The 21626-nt window shown below is 35.1% G+C and overlaps 1 protein-coding gene across 1 annotated transcript in view; it reads left to right on the top strand.

Annotated features, from left to right (window-relative positions):
* LOC106872262 (DNA helicase MCM9) overlaps positions 1 to 15928 on the top strand; it is an 89397-nt gene extending 73469 nt beyond the window's left edge. Inside the window, exon 12 of the mRNA XM_089340719.1 lies at positions 13090 to 15928. Coding sequence (XP_089196845.1) covers positions 13090 to 13290 — 201 coding nt within the window. The 3' untranslated portion in view covers positions 13291 to 15928. The remainder of the gene's footprint in view (positions 1 to 13089) is intronic.
* The last annotated feature ends 5698 nt before the right edge of the window (positions 15929 to 21626 follow it).

Below are 21626 nucleotides of genomic sequence, written 5' to 3'. Positions count from 1 at the left end.
TATATATATATATGTATGTATATATATATATATATATATATATATGTATATACATTTTATATATATGTATATATATGTTTATATATATATATATATATATGTATATATATATATATATGTATATATATATATATATATATATATATATATATATGTATATATATATAAGCAATGTTAATTCTCTAAATGAAGTATTAACAGTAACTGCACGATAAAGTGTAGTATATTGCCACTTAAGTGTGGCTGACCCCTAGGGGTGGATGTTACTGTTGCTTTTAGCCCCAGGAGGACATCTCCTCCAGCTGGCTTATCGACACACGACTGTGTCCTGTTTGCCAAGGGATGTTATCCCTCTCATCTCGATCAGCAACACGAACGTATCCGGATTTCAGGGTTATTTCCCTTCGTCGGCGTTCGACAGCTGATGACCTTGGTGAGAGAGACAAAAACCTGGCAAACCTTATATCTTCTTTTCCAGTGAAATTCTTCACTGATATTGAAAAGGTGAAAACAAGCAATGTTAATTCTCTAAATGAAGTATTAACAGTAACTGCACGATAAAGTGTAGTATATTGCCACTTAAGTGTGGCTGACCCCTAGGGGTGGATGTTACTGTTGCTTTTAGCCCCAGGAGGACATCTCCTCCAGCTGGCTTATCGACACACGACTGTGTCCTGTTTGCCAAGGGAAGTTATCCCTCTCACCTCGATCAGCAGCACGAACGTATCCGGATTTCAGGGTTATTTCCCTTCGTCGGCGTTCGACAGCTGATTACCTTGGTGAGAGAGACAAAAACCTGGCAAACCTTATATCTTCTTTTCCAGTGAAATTCTTCACTGATATTGAAAAGGTGAAAACAAGCAATGTTAATTCTCTAAATGAAGTATTAACAGTAACTGCACGATAAAGTGTAGTATATTGCCACTTAAGTGTGGCTGACCCCTAGGGGTGGATGTTACTGTTGCTTTTAGCCCTCGATCAGCAGCACGAACGTATCCGGACCTTACTCTCTTGTGGGGGTGTCTTTACCACTAAGTTGATATCATCGACATATCGAGAGTACACATTCACGAGTATGGAGTTCTGTGTCAGGCGTTCCTTAAGCCTTCTGTCCCACCATACCATGAAAAGATTGGCCACATCACCAGCGATACTAACCCCGATGGCTGCCCCCTCGTCCTGGGCGTATAATTTGTTGTTAAATTTAAAGGTGTGGCCTTTTAGGGTGACCTTTATACTAGCTCCTGAAATAGAAATAGAAACTAAGACTATGGAGAGCATCCAGCAAATAGCTAACTCCATCCACCAGAGTATTAGGGTTACGATAGACTACCCTACTAAACACCCTAACCATAGATTACCTATATTAGATACTGAACTCTGGCTAGAAACTAAGAACAATAAAACCAGAATCCTCCATTCACACTATACAAAACCTATGGCCTCCAAGTACCTGATCCACCGGAACTCGGCTATTGCGGACAATGCCAAATTCAACATATTGATGGCAGACCTCGTCAGAGTAATGCGAAATGTCTCCTGCATGTGCGACCCTACAGAATTAAAGAGACATATACAACATTTCGTCCACCGCATGCAGTTCTCGGGTTACAGCCATAAAGAAAGGATCAGGGTTTACAAAGGAGCTATGAAGAAGTTTGAAACAATCAAACGCAACAATAGGAATGGGATTTGCCCACTCTATAGGAGCAAATCATGGAACACCATAGAAAGAACTAAGAAGAAAATAGGGAAGGCAAGTTCGTGGTACAATAGCCACAAGTACCAAAGCGTCATGTTCGTCGACACCACCCCTAGAGGCGAACTGGCGTACCGCTTTAGAAGGGCCCTAGACAAACTTAAGCTAAGAATTAAGGTTGTTGAAAGGCCAGGCAACCCTATCAAATCCCTTATCAGTAGAACATACCCTTTCAGTAGAACCCCCTGCACTGATAGGAACTGTATCGTATGTAGATTTAGCCCACAAACGAACTGCAAAACCAGAAATGTGGTCTATAGTATAAGATGTACAGAGGGACGATGCAGAAATAAGACAACGACATATGTAGGCGAAACAGCAAGGAGTATAGGGGAGCGGGCAAACGAACATTGGAGGGAACTTAAGGAAGGGAAGAACTCATCAGTTCTGTACCAGCACGCTGAGCAAGAACATAGAGGCTCAATCAACAACATAGAAATTAAAATCTTATCTACACATAGCAGTGATGCAGCACTTAGACAAATTACTGAAGCTACACACATAATAGAAGGGAAACCTAGCCTGAATAGGAAACTAGAATGGAACACTAACATACGCCACTAACAAACCACAGCATGTGACATGTTACCCATAAACCAATAATAGGAACAAAGTATAATACAATACATAGATAAACAAATGGAATTAAATACTACATACGTTAACAAAACTTAATTAAACACAAAAAAAAACAAAAAAAAAAACACACACACACACACACACACACATGAACATATAAATAAATAAAAACTAATACAAACGAACACGTATTAACAGAGAATATAGGTGATACAAACACTCCCCATACACACATGCACTTACAAAAGACACAGACACATTGAAGGACACGCATGCGTAGACACATACAATAGGAATACAAAATACAAAATGGCTGATAGTTAGCAAGGTGAGACACACACATAAGAAAGAAGAAGGAAACAAAGGACCACTGATGAGGTCACAGAAGTGTGACGAAAGAACTCTGGCCGAAATAAGATTAAGATTAAGATTAATGTAATATAAAGCTGAAAAAAAAAAAAAAAAAAAAAAGAAAATTAACACCAAATATACAGTGCGTGTGTTTTTATTGGCTAAACTGGCAACATGACCATCCCCAAGTACAACAATATATATATATATATGTATACATACATATATACATACATATATATGTATACATATATATATGTTGATTGTTTTTTCCTCGCATGAGGTACTAAATATGGTTATTTTGAGAAGTCCACTGTGTGGCGTTATTATTTTCTGTAATAATGCCCTTTATATAAATATAAACAAATAATTATATTCTTGGGAATAGAAATTTCCCTTATGAATTTTTTTTACACACTGGCTTCTTGATAAAATTCTTGTAAAAGAGTTTTATCCCTTTTTGAATTTATTTATCAAATATATACACGGAATATATTCAATGTTGAATTTTTATTCCTGTCTCCACATGGGTACCCAGAAGCAACCCGGAAGTATTCCCGCTTCTTTGATGAAGATATATACAGATAAACTTCATTCCCTTTACTCTGTCGGATACGTAGTGTGTTCGTTTTTGGTGAGGTGAGAATTCTGTTTATTTATATATATTTTTGGGACAATACTGTTCTGATGAATGAAATCTAGATTCATTCTAGTAATCGCGAAATCGGCCGATACACAGTTAAGTTTATTTAAAAGAAAGTTGGTCGTCTTCTGTTGGTTGTTTTTTCCTCGCATTAGGTACTAAACGTGGTTATTTTGAGAAGTCCACTGTGTGGCGTTATTATTTTCTGTAATAATGCTCTTTATATAAATATAAACGAATAATTATATTCTTGGGAATAGAAATTTCCCTTATGAATTTTTTTACACACTGGCTTCTTGATAAAATTCTTGTAAAAGTGTTTTATCCCTTTTTGAATTTATTTATCAAATGTATACATATATATATACATATAGATATATATATATACATACATACATATACATACACATACAGGAGTGGCTGTGTGGTAAGTAGCTTGCTTACCAACCACATGGTTCTGGGTTCAGTCCCACTGCATGGCACCTTGGGCAAGTGTCTTCTACTATAGCCTCGGGCTGACCAAAGCATTGTGAGTGGATTTGGTAGACGGAAACTGAAAGAAGCCCATCGTACGTATACGTGTGTGTATATATACGTTTGTGTGTCTGTGTTTGTCCCCACAACATTGCTTGACAACCGATGCTGGTGTGTTTTCGTCCTCGTAACTTAGCGGTTCAAGAAAAGAGACTGATAGAATAAGTACTAGGCTTACAAAGAATAAATCCTGGGGTCGATTCACTCAACTAAAGGCGGTGCTCCAGCTTGACCACAGTCAAATGACTGAAACAAGTAAAAGAGTATTAATAAATACTAAATTTGATTCTAAATGCATGAAACGTGAATATGGTAATGAATACGAAAATGAAAGATGTAGTAAAACAAATAACATCAATATCTATAAAACAGATGATGTTTGTGTGTGTGTGTGTATGTGAATGTCGTTTATGCACGTCCACAAATTAGCACGCATGTCGCTCCAATTTTAGGAGAAGATTCGGAATGACCCTATGTGCATTTTAGTGAACTTTCTCTCTCAGAGGTACCCGCGTATACCTGTAAAAATCGATAAACTTTTGCAAATTTTGAAGTTTGTTGACATGGCGAAGTCAAATCTGTGCGTACGCGCATGAAGTAGAGAGAGAGAGAGAAAAATTGTATGTTTCTGAGAGGGAGGGTGAAGGAAAGATACATTTTTTGTTTGCCAGCTATCAAACAAAAAAATACCCTCTCTCTCTCTCTCTCTATCTCTCCCTCTCTCTATCTCTCCCTCCCTTACATACACATGCCAGTTATCTCTCTTTCTTTCTTTCTTTCTTTCTCACACACACACACACACACACACACAGCAACATTACACACAAAACACATGTTGCCAAAAAGAAATAGACGCTATCTTTTTATAGTGAGTATGCGAGACAGAAAGTGTGGTGTGTATGTGAAGTTCTTTTGTTAGTGTGAGAGAGCAGCATGTGTGTGTGTGTAATGTTGCTGTATGTGTGAGACAGGGAGAAAGAGAAAGAAAGAAAGAGAGATAAATGTGTGTAAGGGAGGGAGAGCGCGCTCTCTCTATCTCTGCCGAATTGATGTAAACAAACCCATGTGGTCTGATTTTCACGTTTCTAGGTATTGTACCGTAAATCGCCATTTCCCAAATATATTTATTTCTAATCATTTATCCGTATATATATGTAAGGCAAGGTGTGTGTGTTTTGTTGATATATGGGCAACACACACACATGCGAACATGTATGCGTACAAAAAATATGTATACAATTGGTGTACATACGTGCATGTGTGTATGTGTGTGTTGCTCATATAAATAAATAAATATATATATATATATATATATATATATATATATAGGATGATAAATTGAATATTCAATTTAAAACCAAGTGGCCTAGCATATAACAAATCTGAAAATTCAGAAAAAATTGTATTACACGTGTATAAGGGATGACTACTAGGTGGACATCCAATATGCTAGAATGAGGTCATCAACGACCCAACCACAAAGAAAAATAATGTTCTCTGGGTTCCTAACCCATGAGCAAAGAGGGGTTAGATGATGGCGGTGGTGTTTTCAAAGGGATGGCATGTGTAACCTGATCACTTCTGCCGATCAAACTCTCAACCCCACTGATTCTGCCCAAATTTGACGTCATGTTACTTAGTTTGGTTTGAAATAAATAATCCCAACTTAATCCCGGGCAAAGCCGGGCTATACTGCTAGTATACGATAATACTTATAATCGTAAATATAATATTAATAAAAATAGATATACTCCTTGCATAAATTCTGATAAATCTAATATAGATTATGGTTGTCCAAATAAAATCAATAATTTGTGGTTTATTATCACCTTTGAAAGTCAAATGAAAAGTAACATAATTAAATCAATTTATTGATTAATTCATAAACATTTAAATAAGGATATAAGTATAGTGAAATTATTAATTCTAAATCTATAAATGTTGGTCATTCCTTGTCAATGAATCTTTTTGGAATAATATCTTCAATTACTAACAGAAAATTAGATATTTTTCATAACAATTGAAATTCAATTAAAAATGATGTTAATGCAATTTATAAAAGTAAATGGGAAATAACCCATATTGACTCCCTTTCTAACCCAAATAATATTAATGATAAAAATGAAAATAATAGAAATAATCAACATTAGGAATTGTATAAATAATGACGTTAATAAAAATTGTGATTGCAGGATTAAAGAAAATTGCAAACTTAATAATAATTGTAAACAAGATAACCTGGTATATAAGTGTGTAGTTAAATTTGAAAGGAAGGAATACCATTACAAAGTTTCAACCGAAACTCAATTTAAACAAAAAGTTGTGAACCATGGGAGTTGTTTTAGAAATAAGCACAAAATCAATAACACTAGTCTCAGCAAATTTATATGGATGTTAAAAGATGATGGGAAAAGTATAAGATTAAATGGGAGGTTGTAAGTCGTGCCAGAGCTTATCAAATTTCAGGTAGTAAATGTAAATTATCTACTGAAGAAATTTTTCAAATAATAAAATCTAAACAAAGATTGATTAACTCTAAGAAAGAAAATATTTTAGCTTGGTGTCACTACTCAAAGTATGTTTTTAAAAAATTTAATTGATAAATGAATAATAAATAACAAAACTGAACATTAGAAATGTAAGCATAATGTATAATAAGCATAAAATATATATCTAAACTCAATTAACTCAGGAAGAGTGAATATTTTAACTTGTTGGAATTAAACTACGTCATCATCATCATCATCATTATCATCATCCAGTGTTTTAAATCCTGGTTTTGTCCCCATTAACGGGGGTGGCCAGATCTACCTCAATGCCATAGCAACTGAGATAGGCAGGTGCAGCCCTCCCCAACCTTTGGGCTGGCTGGTGTCCATTCTCCTTTGCTATCATGAGGCTTTTTTGGAGCTGGATTTTCTATGGGGAACATGCCTTTGCTTACCTCCAAACCCAGTTTCTAGACATGAGTGCTCTTGAGACTAAGGCCTCGACCACGAATTTGAAGAAATGTGGTGGAAACCTAGCTCAGGAAGGCAGGGACGCTACTCCCTGAGACCCCTTTCGGAACTCCCTACTTAGGTATATTTTAGAAAATTAGCTGACGTACCCAGTAATTCCCAGGAAAGCGGTGCTTATCCCTTGGTTCTGTTCTCATAATTGTTTCGCTAATCCAATAACAGCAATACAAAGTATGTAGCCCTTAAAATGGTTTTTGTGCATTTACAGAGAACAGCGAACTGTCTTACACAGGATCTTGTTTTTAGGAATTCCCAATAAGTTACGAAAACCCAAAGTGTGAAGTTAGTTATGTAATAACATGAAATTAGTTACCCGATACTAAAATTCAAATAAAGTAGCCCTGAAAAAGGTTTTAATGCATTCCCAGAGTATATAGAACTTAGGAAGAAATGTTAATAAGGTATGTATACTAAAATCATGAAGCATGTTACATAATAACAGGCTAATCAGATATGAGATAACAATTCAAAATGAATAACTCTGAAAAGGGCTTTTGTGTGTTCCCAGAGAATAATACCCTCAGCTGCGCTAATGTTTGTATATTCGTGAATAAGTCGCTAACTGAAATAAGTGGATCTATTATTTAGGAAAATACTATTTACTTGTTTAGGGGTTGTACTGGGTAAATTGCGAAAATAACTCTAACAGTTCAAATACTAAGAAATAAGCATACTCAATTTGATGTATACTAAATGATTTAGGAAAATGAATGGGTTGTTTCCCTTGGCTGTTAAAATCTGGGTGAATGGGTTATTTCCCTTGACTGTTAAAATGAAATATATTAGATATATATAAGGATCCCTTCCAGGTGCCCTATTATCGATTTTTTTTCAACAATCTAAGTATGCCATGAGGTTTCCAGACATATGTTCTACTCACGTGTCAAGTTTCATCAAAATCAATAAAATGATGTAGGAGGAGTTAACTAACAACTCCACAAACACACCCACAGAATAAGTATAATATAATTTACAGATCAAACATTGGATAAAAATGATATAAATAATATATACTATATATTATGTAATACTTAAATATCAGTTTAATAATAATAGTGAGTATTGATCTTTATTAATTAATCAGATAATATAATACATCTTATTTTAGATGAAAATATTATAAATCTATCAATAATACTAATCTTGATGACATAATGCACTTAATATATCTACATATTAATTTTAAATATGTGTATCATCAGCCGCATTTATATGTGTTCTCTTTCACACACACTTAAATATATAATGTTATATAGAATAAACTATGAATCAGTAACTAAATACAAATATAATTACTTTACTAATTATCTTACTGTTTCATGAATTAGACTCAAGCATATAAGGGAATATATATATATATATATATATATATATATATATATATATATATATATATATATATATATACATATATATATATATAAATTCAAATTACGATAAACGTAAACAAACAAACGAAATTTGCTTTTATAACTGTTGAGATGTCTTAGAAAGTTAAAGAAGTGATTTTTAAATTCTCAAACGTAATATATATATATATATATATATATATATATATATATATTATCAAACTGATTTGACTTCATAACATGTTACTAACATACATACACACTTACGCACACATAAATCAACATAGACAATAAACACCTATATATGCACACATATAAACAATCATACATAAACTGAAATGGGCTATAAATATCCATACATATAAATGCATATATAGTTATAGAAATATTCGATAACCTTTTACTAATCTGCATAGACACTAATAAAGTAACTTAAGTAATAAGGATCCATAATCACACACACACACATACTCATGCATAAACGATGACATTCATACTTGTATTCAGTAGCCTTATGCTGACACACATACACACACATAAATTAACTTAGGAAGTAAACATACGTGTATACTCATACAAGTACACATATAAATGCATGAACATACACTCACACATAAACCAAAATTGACCATGGACAAACTTTTATTTCATTTTATTTTATTATTAATATTTCATTATTTTCATTATCTATTATTAATCTTTATTTTTATCCTTTATCTTTATTCTTATATATTTTAAATTCATTATTATTATTATGGTATTTAAATAAAAATAAAAATGTTAACGCATGTGCAGATTTGCATATGCACACAATAAACATATTTTCATAAGCTTAATCTGTTGGAGTATTTCAACTGATCAAAATGTAAACTCTGTAATACCCATTTTCCACCCAGGGTACTCAAAATGCAAACTTATATTATTATATATGATTTGTAATTTAAATTGGGTACGATGTGAAACAATAATTAATAAATTAATTTATATCCATTAAATCTCTCCATTTTCAAACTTATTAATTATATATATACACATACAGTAGACCCCACTTTATAAATCCATCTTGGGACTGCCTATTTCGAATTAATTAAATGGGGGATTTATTAACCAAGGGAACAAAACTCGCCAATTGATTAAACATGTGTATTTATTAAAATACATAGATATGCAAATACACAAAAACATTATAAATAATGTCATTGAATGAAAAATTTGTCAAGTGTTGTTTGCTTTGCTGGATGCTTTGTTTGCGGCTCTGCATTGATTTTTTTTTTCCTTAAGAGTTCTAAAAAGAGTTGTGTCACTGAAATCAAAACTTTCAAGGCCACTTTCTAATCGAGTGAGATAGTGTCTCATTTCAGCTGGTGTTGGAGGCTCCAGAACTCTTTCATCAACATCAGAATCGCCATCTTCATCTCCTTTGGTTTCCTTCTCAGATTGCTGAATGTCATGGATGATCTCATCTAGTTTTTCTTCTTCAGTGATGATCTCTGGAGTAACAACACCATCATCACCTATGGACAACAAGTTCTTCAATTTCTTTTTGAGCATTTTGACATTTTTGAAGCATTTTGCTGAACCAGCCTTTCCAATTAAGAGCAAGTCTTCTTGGTCTCCATTCATGTTGCAGACTACCATCACACGGTCCTTTGCCATCTTAAAGCCCCTCACAGATTTCTTGCAACTCTCATTGACATGTGTGTTCCCTGGTAATGCACAAAAGTAGATCCCAGTTTCATTGGCGTTGTAGATGTCCTGTGGCTGATACGATTTCAGTAGAAGCTGCATGGTTGTCTCATGAAATTGATGGGCTCCATTGATGCCAGCTTCAGCTGCATCACCTGCAAATTATGAAATGTTTAGTTTGTGTTCTCTAAAGAGAAAAATGTGAACTAGTGAACTACAAAGCTTACCTTTTAGAACCATAAAAGAGATTCCATGTCTTTTTTGCCAATGGTAAAACCAACCTTCGGATGCCTTAAAATCATGTCCAGCAGCTTGAGCAATAGTGTTGGCTTTCTGCATTGGGATCGGGCCGTTGATGGAGACATTTCTCAAGTGAATAAATTGAAACCAATCGTAGATGGCCCTTTCCCTCTCATTGATGCTTTCTTTTTGATGAACAGCCATCATGTTCTTTGGCACAAAGGTCAGCTTCATTCTTTTGCAAATTCTGGCGCAGACCTCTTGAAATTCCCCAACTCTGTGCTGCTTCCCACTGAGTTGTTTTCCCAAGAGCTCTTCAATGTTCTAACAATTGAATCTTTCAGTTCTACATTTAAGAGATGATGAATTCTCTCTTTTCTCTTTCTCTTTTACTTGTTTCAGTCATTTGACTGTGGCCATGCTGGAGCACTGCCTTTAGTCTAGCAAATTGACCCCAGGACTTATTCTTTGTAAGCCTAGTACTTATTCTATCAGTCTCTTTTGCTGAACCGCTAAGTTACAGGGATGTAAACACCAACATCGGTTGTCAAGCGATGTTGCGGGACAAACACAGACACACAAACATATACACACACTCACACATATATATATATATGTACATATATATAACAGGCTTCTTTCAGTTTCTGTCTACCAAATCCTCTCGCAAGGCTTTGGTCAGCCTGAGGCTATAGTAGAAGACACTTGCCTAAGGTGCCATGCAGTGAGACTGAACCCAGAACCATATGGTTCGTAAGCAAGCTACTTACCACAGCCACTCCCACGCCTAAAGTGTACATTATTTACATTTGACAGATATTTGTCCTCATCTTGTTTGTTGTTAACACGTTTCGGCTGATATACCTTCCAGCCTTCATGAGGTGTCTTGAGGAAATTTCGAACCTGGGTTCTCATTCCTAAGGTATCTTTTGATGTTATTATTATTATTATTCAGGTCACTGCCTGGAATCAAACTCGGAATCTTGGAGTTAGTAGCCCATGCTCTTAACCACTACGCCATATGCCCGTCTCAGATCAAATAATTTGTGAGACAATTACAACTCTCGCACTCTCTTTTCCTGCTTCTCTGTCTGACTGTCATGGCTAATTTTCATCTTTTAACCCTTTTGATACCAACTCTCTTTTTCTGTCATGGATTTGTACTGCCTCTCTATTTTCATTTTGAACAACTTGTTTGTGTGTCTGCCTCTCTGCGTGACCAACATGTATTTTTTGCCCTTAAATACTGACAGGTAGGATCCAGCTGTCATGTGGTACACTCCATCATCCAATGAATGACAAGGATACATAATTTTGACAAGAGGTGTCCCAGAGCCTACTTTTTCACTTGAATGACAGGGTTGTGTGGTAGGCTCCAGCAGCCACCACCAGCTATTACATATTCATTGATCTATTTTGGGATGATGGAGTGTACCACATGGCTGGCTGGCTATGGCTGCTGGTGCCTACCTGTTAGTATTTAAGAGCGAAAAATTCACTCCATTCGTTCACTGCCACTTGTTGACACTTTAGGAAGAAGCAGTGACAATTGAATTTATTAAGCGATGGTTTGGATTTATTAATCAATAGATTTTATGTGTAAAAATTCCATCTCAACCCATTTTGGATACATTAAGCAGTTGGATTTATTATCAGTGGATTTATAAAGCGGAATTTACTGTGTATATATGTGTGTGTGTCTGTGTGTATATACATATGTATGTATATATATATGTGTGCATATGTGTATGTATATATGTATGTATATGTGTGTGTGTGTATATATACACACATACACACACATAGAATGGGTTCTTTCAGTTTCTACCTACTAAATCCACTCATACAGATTTGGTCAGCCCAGGACTGTAGTAGAAAACATTTGCCCTAGGTGGCAAGAAGTTTGCTTCTGTGATTGAACCTAGAAGCAAGCTTCTTACTACACAGCCATGTTTTTGCCTCATAACTTCATTTGCACATTTATTATTTGATGTAGAAATTTTCATTGCACTCTCTGCAATCTGGTCTTTGATGCAATTCCATTGCAACTGTTAATCTGTTTATGTAGGCTTTCAAGTTTTTCCTGTTTGAGTAAATTTTCAGCAAGATGCAGTGCAGTGGAATCGTGTCACTGACTTTGTCACTGTTAGTGCAGCAAAACCTTTGACACCAAGTAATAAATGTTTAAGAGTTGACAGTTTTTGTGTGTTTTTCAAATAGCTGCAGTTGTTTTAGCTTGAATATACAGTCTCAGATCAAATTATTTGTTAGACAATTACAACTCTCGCACTCTCTTTTCCTGCTTCTCTGTCTGACTGTCATGGCTAATTTTCATCTTTTAACCCTTTTGATACCAACTCACCTGAAACTTGTTCAGGTTGTATTACACAAACTACCCCTTTTAAAGTAATGTAAATTAAAATATATCATTAAAATTTCAAAATTTATTTTTCAAAACACCAGCTTATGACTGTTATTTTACTAAATTTTTCATTATTTTCATAATTAATTGGAATAAAGGCTGTGTATTTCAACAGAAAAATAGTAACAAAAGGGTTAATAAATACCAAATGAAGAATTGAAACTTTAACTTCACTTTCATTTATCCATATGGACAGACATTACTAGAATTTTAAATTTCTTGATTCTCCAGGTCAGCCTTGACAAAGTAAATCTACGATCAAAGACATTCGAGCTGTGACCATTCTCTCTCTTTCTCAAGCCAGGCATTAAGAGTTCATTATCAAATGAGTTCCTTTCTAAGATGGTAGGGTGTAATTTGACAGATTTGGCTTCTGTTTCTAACATTTCAAGCAAGCATGTAGAGGCTTCCTTCATAAGTTCGTTAGTTTTGTCAATGGTTACTGTTATTTCTTTGTTGTTTTAGATTTAAAACAACCAAAACATTGTCATACATGTACTTGAATTTTTAAAAAATTTTGTTTGTTCTTTGCAGCCCAAATGGTGTTGAAATTACTTCAAATAGAAGAATTGATGGACCATTTGACTGAAGTGGAAGCTGGTTCTTACTTGATGAAAAACAACACGACATTCCAGTCTTTGGCAAGTGAGACCCCATTCAACCTCTCTAATACAAGTGTCATTGAAAATGAAGCAGGCACAAGTTGAAACTCAAACAGGAGACATAGTTTTCTTGGTAATTCTTCTCAAGCTTCGAACATGAGTTAGCAAAACATTTGGACATATTTTAATAAATTTATAGGTACATATTTTAATATATTTAGAGGTAAGGCAACAAGCCGGTAGAATCGTTAGCACTCCTAAGCACAAAGTGCTTAGTGGCATTTTGCCCGTCTTTGTTTTGAGTTCAAATTCTGCCAAAGTCACCTTTGCCTTTCATCCTTTTGTGGTTGATAAAATATGTACTAGTTGAGCACCAAGGTTGATGTAATTGACTTACTTCCTTCTCTGAAATTTTTGCATGGTACAGGCATGGCTAGCTAGTTAAGCTTGTTATCCAATCATGTGGTCTTGGGTTTAGTCCCACTTCACAGCACTTTGGGCAAGTGTCTTTTACTGGGCTGACCAAAGGATTGTGAGTAGATTTAGTGTCAGCAAATAAAAGAAGCTTGCTGTATATGTCTGTGTCTACATGTTTGTTTACCTTTGTCTTGTGATGATTATAAAGAAGCATCACTATCATATAAATGGTATTTGTTCTCTGTCTTCCATGAAAATCATGTCTGTTTGGAAACAGATGCAGATTGGTGACGGGAAGGGCATCCAGTCAATATGTTGCATTTAACCCATGCATGCATGGAAAAATGGATATTAAAATGGTGTTTGTATGTGTATATATTATTGACTGCACATATTCTGTATGTTTTGCTTGTTTGCTGGTTCACTGCAGTAAAGTGCCTAAAAGATTAACCCCCCCCCCCCCCATTACACTGAGTGTTAAAACATCTGAAAGTCATAGACAGGCAAGACAACTTGCTCCAGATCCCATTCAGGAGTGATGATCTGGTGATTCTGTTTGTCTCCAGTTTGATTCAGGTACATGATGGTGTTGATAACCTACAAAAAGAGTGAAATATCAGTATCCATCACTCCTGAATATGATCTGGGGTGAGTTGTCTTGTCTTTCTATGACTTTCAGGTGTTTTGACACCCAGTGCAATGAGGGAGTCACCCTTTAGGTGCTTTACTGTAGTGAACAAGCAAAACACATACATTGAGTATGTGTGGTCAATAATGTTTACAACACTAGCACTGCTTTTAATTTGTTATTGAATACACACACACACACACTCCAGTCTGTTGAGAGATCAATACTTTTGTCTTGCCAGTTACATGGAAATCTTGCTACAAAGAATGCACCCAACACACTCTGTAAAGTAGTTGGTAAATCAGATGTTGGAGCTCAGAGCCAGCATGAAAGACAGGCATTAAAAGATGATGTAGTTTTATTGGAAGTTTAAAAACTTCACTTGTTGCTCTGAGTTTGTTTTTTTTTCTTTTTTTGTGTTGTCATTCTTTAGATGCTATTTAAGTGGTTGGAATAACAATACAAAAGTATGGTTGCTAATGGTCTTTTGGTGGGGTTAGTCAGAAAGTAAAGGGGCAGGTACCCATGGCTCTTTATTTTCCAAAGCATCAAAAACTAATGGCAAGAAGGCAGTTCTTTTTAAACTAGAGGTCAAGTCTGAATGCTTCCAACAAAATCCACTCCACTAAAGTTACTCAAGCATGAAATGATATTCTGTGGAGTTTCTTTGATACAGAAATAGTTTTAGTTGATTCCTTTAAAAATGTCATAGGTTCTGTTACGGAACTCATATTTTGTCTCATGTAAGCAATAAATGCCATTGGTTGTAGATATCCCATTGCATTTCTGACAATACCTTAGTGACAAAAGAGTGTTTGTATAAGTTGAGCGGAATAAATATCACAAGGTATTGATGTTTGAATGGCCAGGTTTATTGAGCTTTCTTGCTGTTATATACATCTTTTGCCAAAAGACAAACACAGGAGGATCTTCCATACAGTAATTGTCTGCCAAATTTATATTCCTTAAGTATTATTGGTCAATCCAAGACTATGGTGGAAAAACAAAACTTGCCTAAGGTGCTGTACTATTGAATTTAGAACCATCTGGTTGTGAAACAAACTTTTAAACTATGCTGCTGCTGCTGATGATGATAATATTCATCATATCATTTTATGTCTGCCTTCTATGTTACCATGGGTTGATTAGATTGTTAAAGTCCAAGTCAGTTGTTATTCAGAGTAATTGCCCTGCTGGATGAGCTAGAGGCCTATATATCACTCATACGTTAGTTTTTGGTTTGTTTCCCATGGCTGGATGTCCATGCTATCACCATCTATTTCACAAAATACTAGACACTATATTATCATGGCATATTTTCAACAAGTTAAACAATTCTTTCAACATATGTTGTCGATGCTTGTCCTCCACTCACTGCACAGAGTGTACTAGGTGCATTAAATTGTGGCCCCAGTAACATGGAAGTATGAACCAACCTCCATACCCTCTGGAAGATGAGCTGTGAACTTTATTCTCCTGTCTGTATTCTTCTATCTACTATTTTATTCCTTTATAAACTGTGAATTCTCTGTCTAGAAATTTCATACACACCTTGCATCTGATGAGGGAATACCCAGTGTATGGAGATGCTAACCTATCACTTGGAATATTCCAGAAACAGCTGTAAGACATCCAATAATTAATTGATTATTTACCTCAAATTCATCTTACTCTAATTAAATATTCTAAATGACTTGAGATACTCATCCTGCCTTCATTTTTGTTGTCTTTTTTACTCTAATATATGCCTGCTAACTCAAAAACCTACTACAGATCCAGCCTCAGCCGTGAACTTGGAACCTAATGGATAACCAATTATAGCACTTACACAGCGTACCTATTCGTTTAGATGACCAGTGAAGTAAACCCCTCATATTCTATATGTGTATATACATATATATATAACAGAGGCAATGACAAAAGACCGAGACTTCTGGAGGTATGCTGTGACTGAGAAAACCCGACAAATAAAGTGAGCCCACAGCTGTAACCTACACCAGTGTCGCATAACCAGCCCACTCAAAAGTACCTTGGATTGTAAGACGACATGTCATACTTGAGGAGACCTATTGAGTCAAGTACATCACCATCAGCAATGTCAAAATCAAATGGAAATTGTAGTTGTGAGCCCCGTGCTAGTAAAAAGAACCATCCGAACATGGTTGATGCCGAGTCAAGTACATCAACATCAGCAATATCATTATCAAATCAAATGGAAATTGTAGTTGTGAGCCCCATGCTAGTACCATGTAAAAAGCATCATTTGAACGTGGCCGATGCCAGTACCGCCTTGACTGGCTTCCATGCCGGTGGCACATAAAAAGCACCATCTGATCATGGTCAATGCCAACTCCTCTGGCCCTTTGTGCTGGTGGCACGTTAAAAGCAACCCACTACACTCTAGAAGTGGTTGGTGTTAGGAAGGGCATCCAGCTGTAGAAACACTGTCAGATCAGATTGGGGCCTGGTGCAGCCTCCTGGCTTCCCAGACCCCAGTCAAACCATCCAACCCATGCTAGCATCGAAAATGGATGTTAAACGATGATGATGATATATATATATATTTCATCATCATCATCGTTTAATGTCTGCTTTCCATACTGACATGGGTTGGATGGTTTGACTGAGGGCTGGCAAGCCAGAAGGTTGCACCAGGCTCCAGTCTGATCTGGCAAAGTTTCTACAGCTGGATGCCCTTCCTAAAGCCAGCCACTCCATGAGTGTAGTGAGTGCTTTTTATGTGCCACAAGCATGAGGGCCAGTCAGGCAACACTGGCAACGACCATGCTTGAATGGGATATAAAAACCTCAGAAGGATAGAAATGTCCAAGATTAGCCTGGTTGAATACTTATAATATAGGCACACATATGTATATTATTACTATAAAAACCAAGAAAGATGGAGATAAGATTAATAAAAATTTATTAATATGTTCACAAGACTTATAATTGTTTCAATTCATCTCTTATAGTATGAAATCAATCAAATTTAATTTAATTAAATCAATTTGGTTAATTATTACAAGCCAGAATATCATCAGGGAAGAATGTACAAAGAAATTCATATATATCATATTGAAAACAGGACGAAAACATTAAACAATCAAACAAGAAAAATAATGAATACATAATATTAAAAAAAATATACAGTTATAAAAATAGTTATTGTCATGAATTAATTAGATAACAATAATGTTAACACAGAAGTACCCAAGCAAAAATATGATAAATTTCTTTTTGCAAAATATAAATAGTTTTCTAATATTTCATTAGCATTAATAAATAATAAATTTGACTGAATTTGTAATCTTTTTATTAAGTTGATATATCATTAATATATCTTCAGTATTAATATTTATACAGATGATATAACTCAGATACAGAATAGTCATTTTATGGAATAAATTATTGTTAATTATCTATAACTATAAAAGAGAGTTTGTGTGTGTGCGTATGTTCCTTATGCATTCCAAAACCGAGTTTGCCGATTTTCAAGTAAGGAGTATCAAAAGATTCCGTAAGCTTTTGGCTACCAACCAAACTATATTTTCATTCACATATGTGCATTACAAAAATTTAACATTATCATTTTTCTTTTAGTCATCTATCAACATTTTATATCACCACCATAATGACGATGACGTCATATTTTCTTTATGCATGTATTCGCACGTTTGTTACCTATATTAGGCCGATGATTGACAAGTATATGTCTGTCAGTATACATACATTTTTGTGATGACTCACACATACACAGATGCATCTAAAGACAGAGACAGACACATACAGGCACAGATAGGCTTCACGTGTGTGTGTCTCTTAGTTTGCATATGTAACTTCCTCTCCCCGCAACAGTTTGCATATGTAACTTCCCCTCCCCCATGCGGATATTGAAAGTTTACTTGTGGCTTGGACTTTAAACAAACGTTCACTTTCAAATACTACCAACATGAAGATTTGCCTGATTTAACACCTCTCACAATACTCGCAAATATATCTGAAAAAAAAAATCATTCTGGTTATAGCAAATTCAGAAACTTGGCGAAGTAGAAAACCACAGCTCTTTCAATATAATTACAGAAATGTTATTCCACTCCTTCTAACCAGTTTCAAGATAATGTTTTTTTAACAGTCCTTGTATTCTTCATCACTGTGAGTATCAACGTCACACAACCTTTTTACTGCGTTAATCAGTATTTATTCTACAGTATTTATTCTAACATTACACAGTTAAAAAAAATATGTAATGTCAAATTAATTTATATCTTGCTACATACATCCTTCAGCAAATACTTTAAATTAACGTTACAACAACAGCATCTTCCTTTCTATACACTTGGTTCAGCGTTCGTTTCAAATTGCAAAATAAATTATTTTTGTATGTAATATTGAATTATGCCTTCTGAATTTTATTAGACTTTCACTTTCTTCACCATGACATTCATTCAGTTGTGAATTTTATAACATTTAATGCATGTTTCAAATAAATGTTGACTTTCTATTTTTTTTATAGCATAACTATGCTACAGAAAGTATGTTTTGCACCTATATTGACTACATTTCATTTCACTTGAACTTCATGTGTGTACGTTTTGCTGTTTTCAATATTATCAATTCTATGAGTGTGTGTGTATATCTGCAATTGTACATTTTACACTGTTTTAATGAGCTCACATCTAATGAAGTAGCCATCCTTATGGTTGGTGATCCCCATGAAAATCATGATATTCTCATTCATGTTCGAGATAACAACCTTAAACATGTTTCACAGACTACTCCCTCTTATCTTGCTCTCCTGTATATTCTTATTCTGTGGAATGGACAAGATGGGTGTCATTTCAATATTCCATGGATTGAACCTGCAACAGGATAGCCAATTACAAACAAAAGGGTGTCATCAAATGACTTCTATTCTTACCATCTGATGTTAAGACCAGAACAATCAAATCCTTTCTACTATAGGCACAAGGCCTGAAATTTCGGGGGAGGGGGCCAGTCGATTACATCGACCCCAGTCTTACTGGTACTTAATTTATTGACCGTGAAAGGATGAAAGGTAAAGTTGACCCCGGCGGCATTTGAACAGGTGAAATACCGCTCAAGTATTTTGCCCAGCATGCTAACAATTCTGCCAGCTTGCCACCTTCCAGAACAATCAAATCAGTTACAATTGTCAAATAAACTTTATTTTCATTTACATATTTTCTATGTTATCTCAATAACCAGCTATAGTTAATTCAAATACACTTCTCTACAATGACCAGGTTTCATTAGAAAATGAAAATAGTTTCACACTTTCAATTTGAACCAAAATTAAAAAGTGTTGCATTACGAGAGTGACGATGTGTGAATAATGAAAGTAATGTTTCTCCGAATTAGTCACATGTGTATTATAATAAAGAAAGCTGCTTATTATCTATCTACCAAATAAACTATTTTTTTGACTCAACAACTCTTTTTTACAACTAAAATAACCTCGGCAACTAGGTTGGGTTACACAATTTTGAGTTCATTTTCAGACAATATTTTGATTTGCTTCTAACGTATCATTTTCGTCCGATGTTTCACACATATGTAGAATTCTACTCAAACATTTATGAAAGTGTACACATAAATATTGTATTGAAATAAGCCCCAACCAAAAAAATTGCACTAAAAGACATCCATTTCTCTATATGTTATGAGGAAATACAGCCTCACTCTCCATCTCTATTTCTCTCTCTCTCTCTCTCTTTCTCACACACACATAAAAAAGATGTTTGCATATGTATTTATGGGCAAATGTCAAGAATACACACTCTCAGTATGTAGGATTAGGGTTACACCAAAAATGGGTGGTGTTCATATTCTTCACCTCTGCCTATTTATGTATGTGTATATGAAAGATAATGTGTGTGTGAGAGAGAGAGAAAGAGTAAGTGCCACTTGCACATACATGCAAAGAATTTCATGCATCACAACACACACCTTCAGTCACTCTCTCTTTCTCTCTCTCTCTCTCACGTCCATTTCATATACATGTACATCTTAGACTTTCTCCTCTCTTTTACTTTTCCTCTCACTTCAAAGCAAATGTTGCCTTTTCACTTTATCCTCTCCCTCAATTTCTGCTTTCTTCAAAGCATACAAAAATTAAAACAATTTTAGAGAAATTAACAAACAACCATATGATCCCAAATATGTTGAGTTGACAACTTTGCTTCTTCAAATGAAAGAATGCCATAAAATAACTTCATTTGACATACACACACTCTAGGTAAAACTTCTGTGCGAATTATGTTAATTCTTGCAGTGTGCACATGCAAATTTACAGCTCAAACCCAATTAAAATGATCTTTTTCTGTGTAGTTTGTGTTTGTGATGAGCGTATTTAAAAACCAGATCTTTGATATAGACTTAAAAGGAAGTTTTCCCCAAAATCCTGTCCTTTCTAGCATGTCTGAAGTGACATCTCCGCCCCACTCCCCTTATTTTTTTCCGAAATTTCTTCTGATTCCGGTGTTTGCGATACATGAGATTAGGATTTCACCCACAAAACATTCTCAATATTTTAATTTTCTTCCTCCCCACACCAAATTAATGTTTTACTTTTTTCAAATTTTTATTCTTGGTAACCCATGGAAAAAAAACAGTACAAATCTTTCAGAATTTTACCCATTGCCTCACCACTTAAAAAGCTACACACTCCCAATGTTCACTTTTAGCTTTTTGGAAAGCAGGGAAGTTTCTTCAGAAATAATGCCATTTACCTGTTGTTTCTAGCATGTCAGGTTTTCTGGTGGTGGGATGGTATTTTTTAAGTCTACTGTTTTAGTAGAATTGTACGCCTGCAAGAAACATCAGACAAAAGTGAAAGATTGGGAGATTTTAGCTTTTTGAAAGCTGGTAGGTGTGATGGGTGGGCAAGGTGGAGGAAGGGGCATTGAGTGTTTCTTTAAGAAAAATTAAACTATAAAAAATATGGCTGTGTGGTAAGTAGCTAGCTTACCAACCACATCGTTTCGGGTTCAGTCCCACTACGTGGCACCTTGGGCAAGTATTTTCTCCTATAGTCTCAGGCTGACCAAAGTCTTGTGAGTGAATTTGGTAGATGGAAACCAAAAGAAGCCCATTGTATGTATACGTGTGTGTATATACGTTTGTGTGTCTGTGTTTGTCCCCACAACATTGCTTGACAACCAATGTTGGTGTGTTTACGTCCCCGTAACTTAGCAGTTCAGCAAAAGAGTCCGATAGAATAAGTACTAGGCTTACAAAGAATAAGTCCTGGGATCGAATTGCTCGACTAAAGGCAGTGCTCCAGCATGGCCGCAGTCAAATGACTGAATCAAGTAAAAGAATATATATATATTTCCACATTCGTAATTTCTGTATTTTTCTATGTAGATAACAAAAA

This window comes from Octopus bimaculoides, chromosome 23, assembly GCF_046866305.1.
Source record: "Octopus bimaculoides isolate indiv1 chromosome 23, ASM4686630v1, whole genome shotgun sequence".
NCBI lineage: Eukaryota > Metazoa > Mollusca > Cephalopoda > Octopoda > Octopodidae > Octopus > Octopus bimaculoides.
The sequence above is the reverse complement of the archived record's forward strand: the minus strand, read 5'-3'. Positions and strand labels throughout refer to the sequence as shown.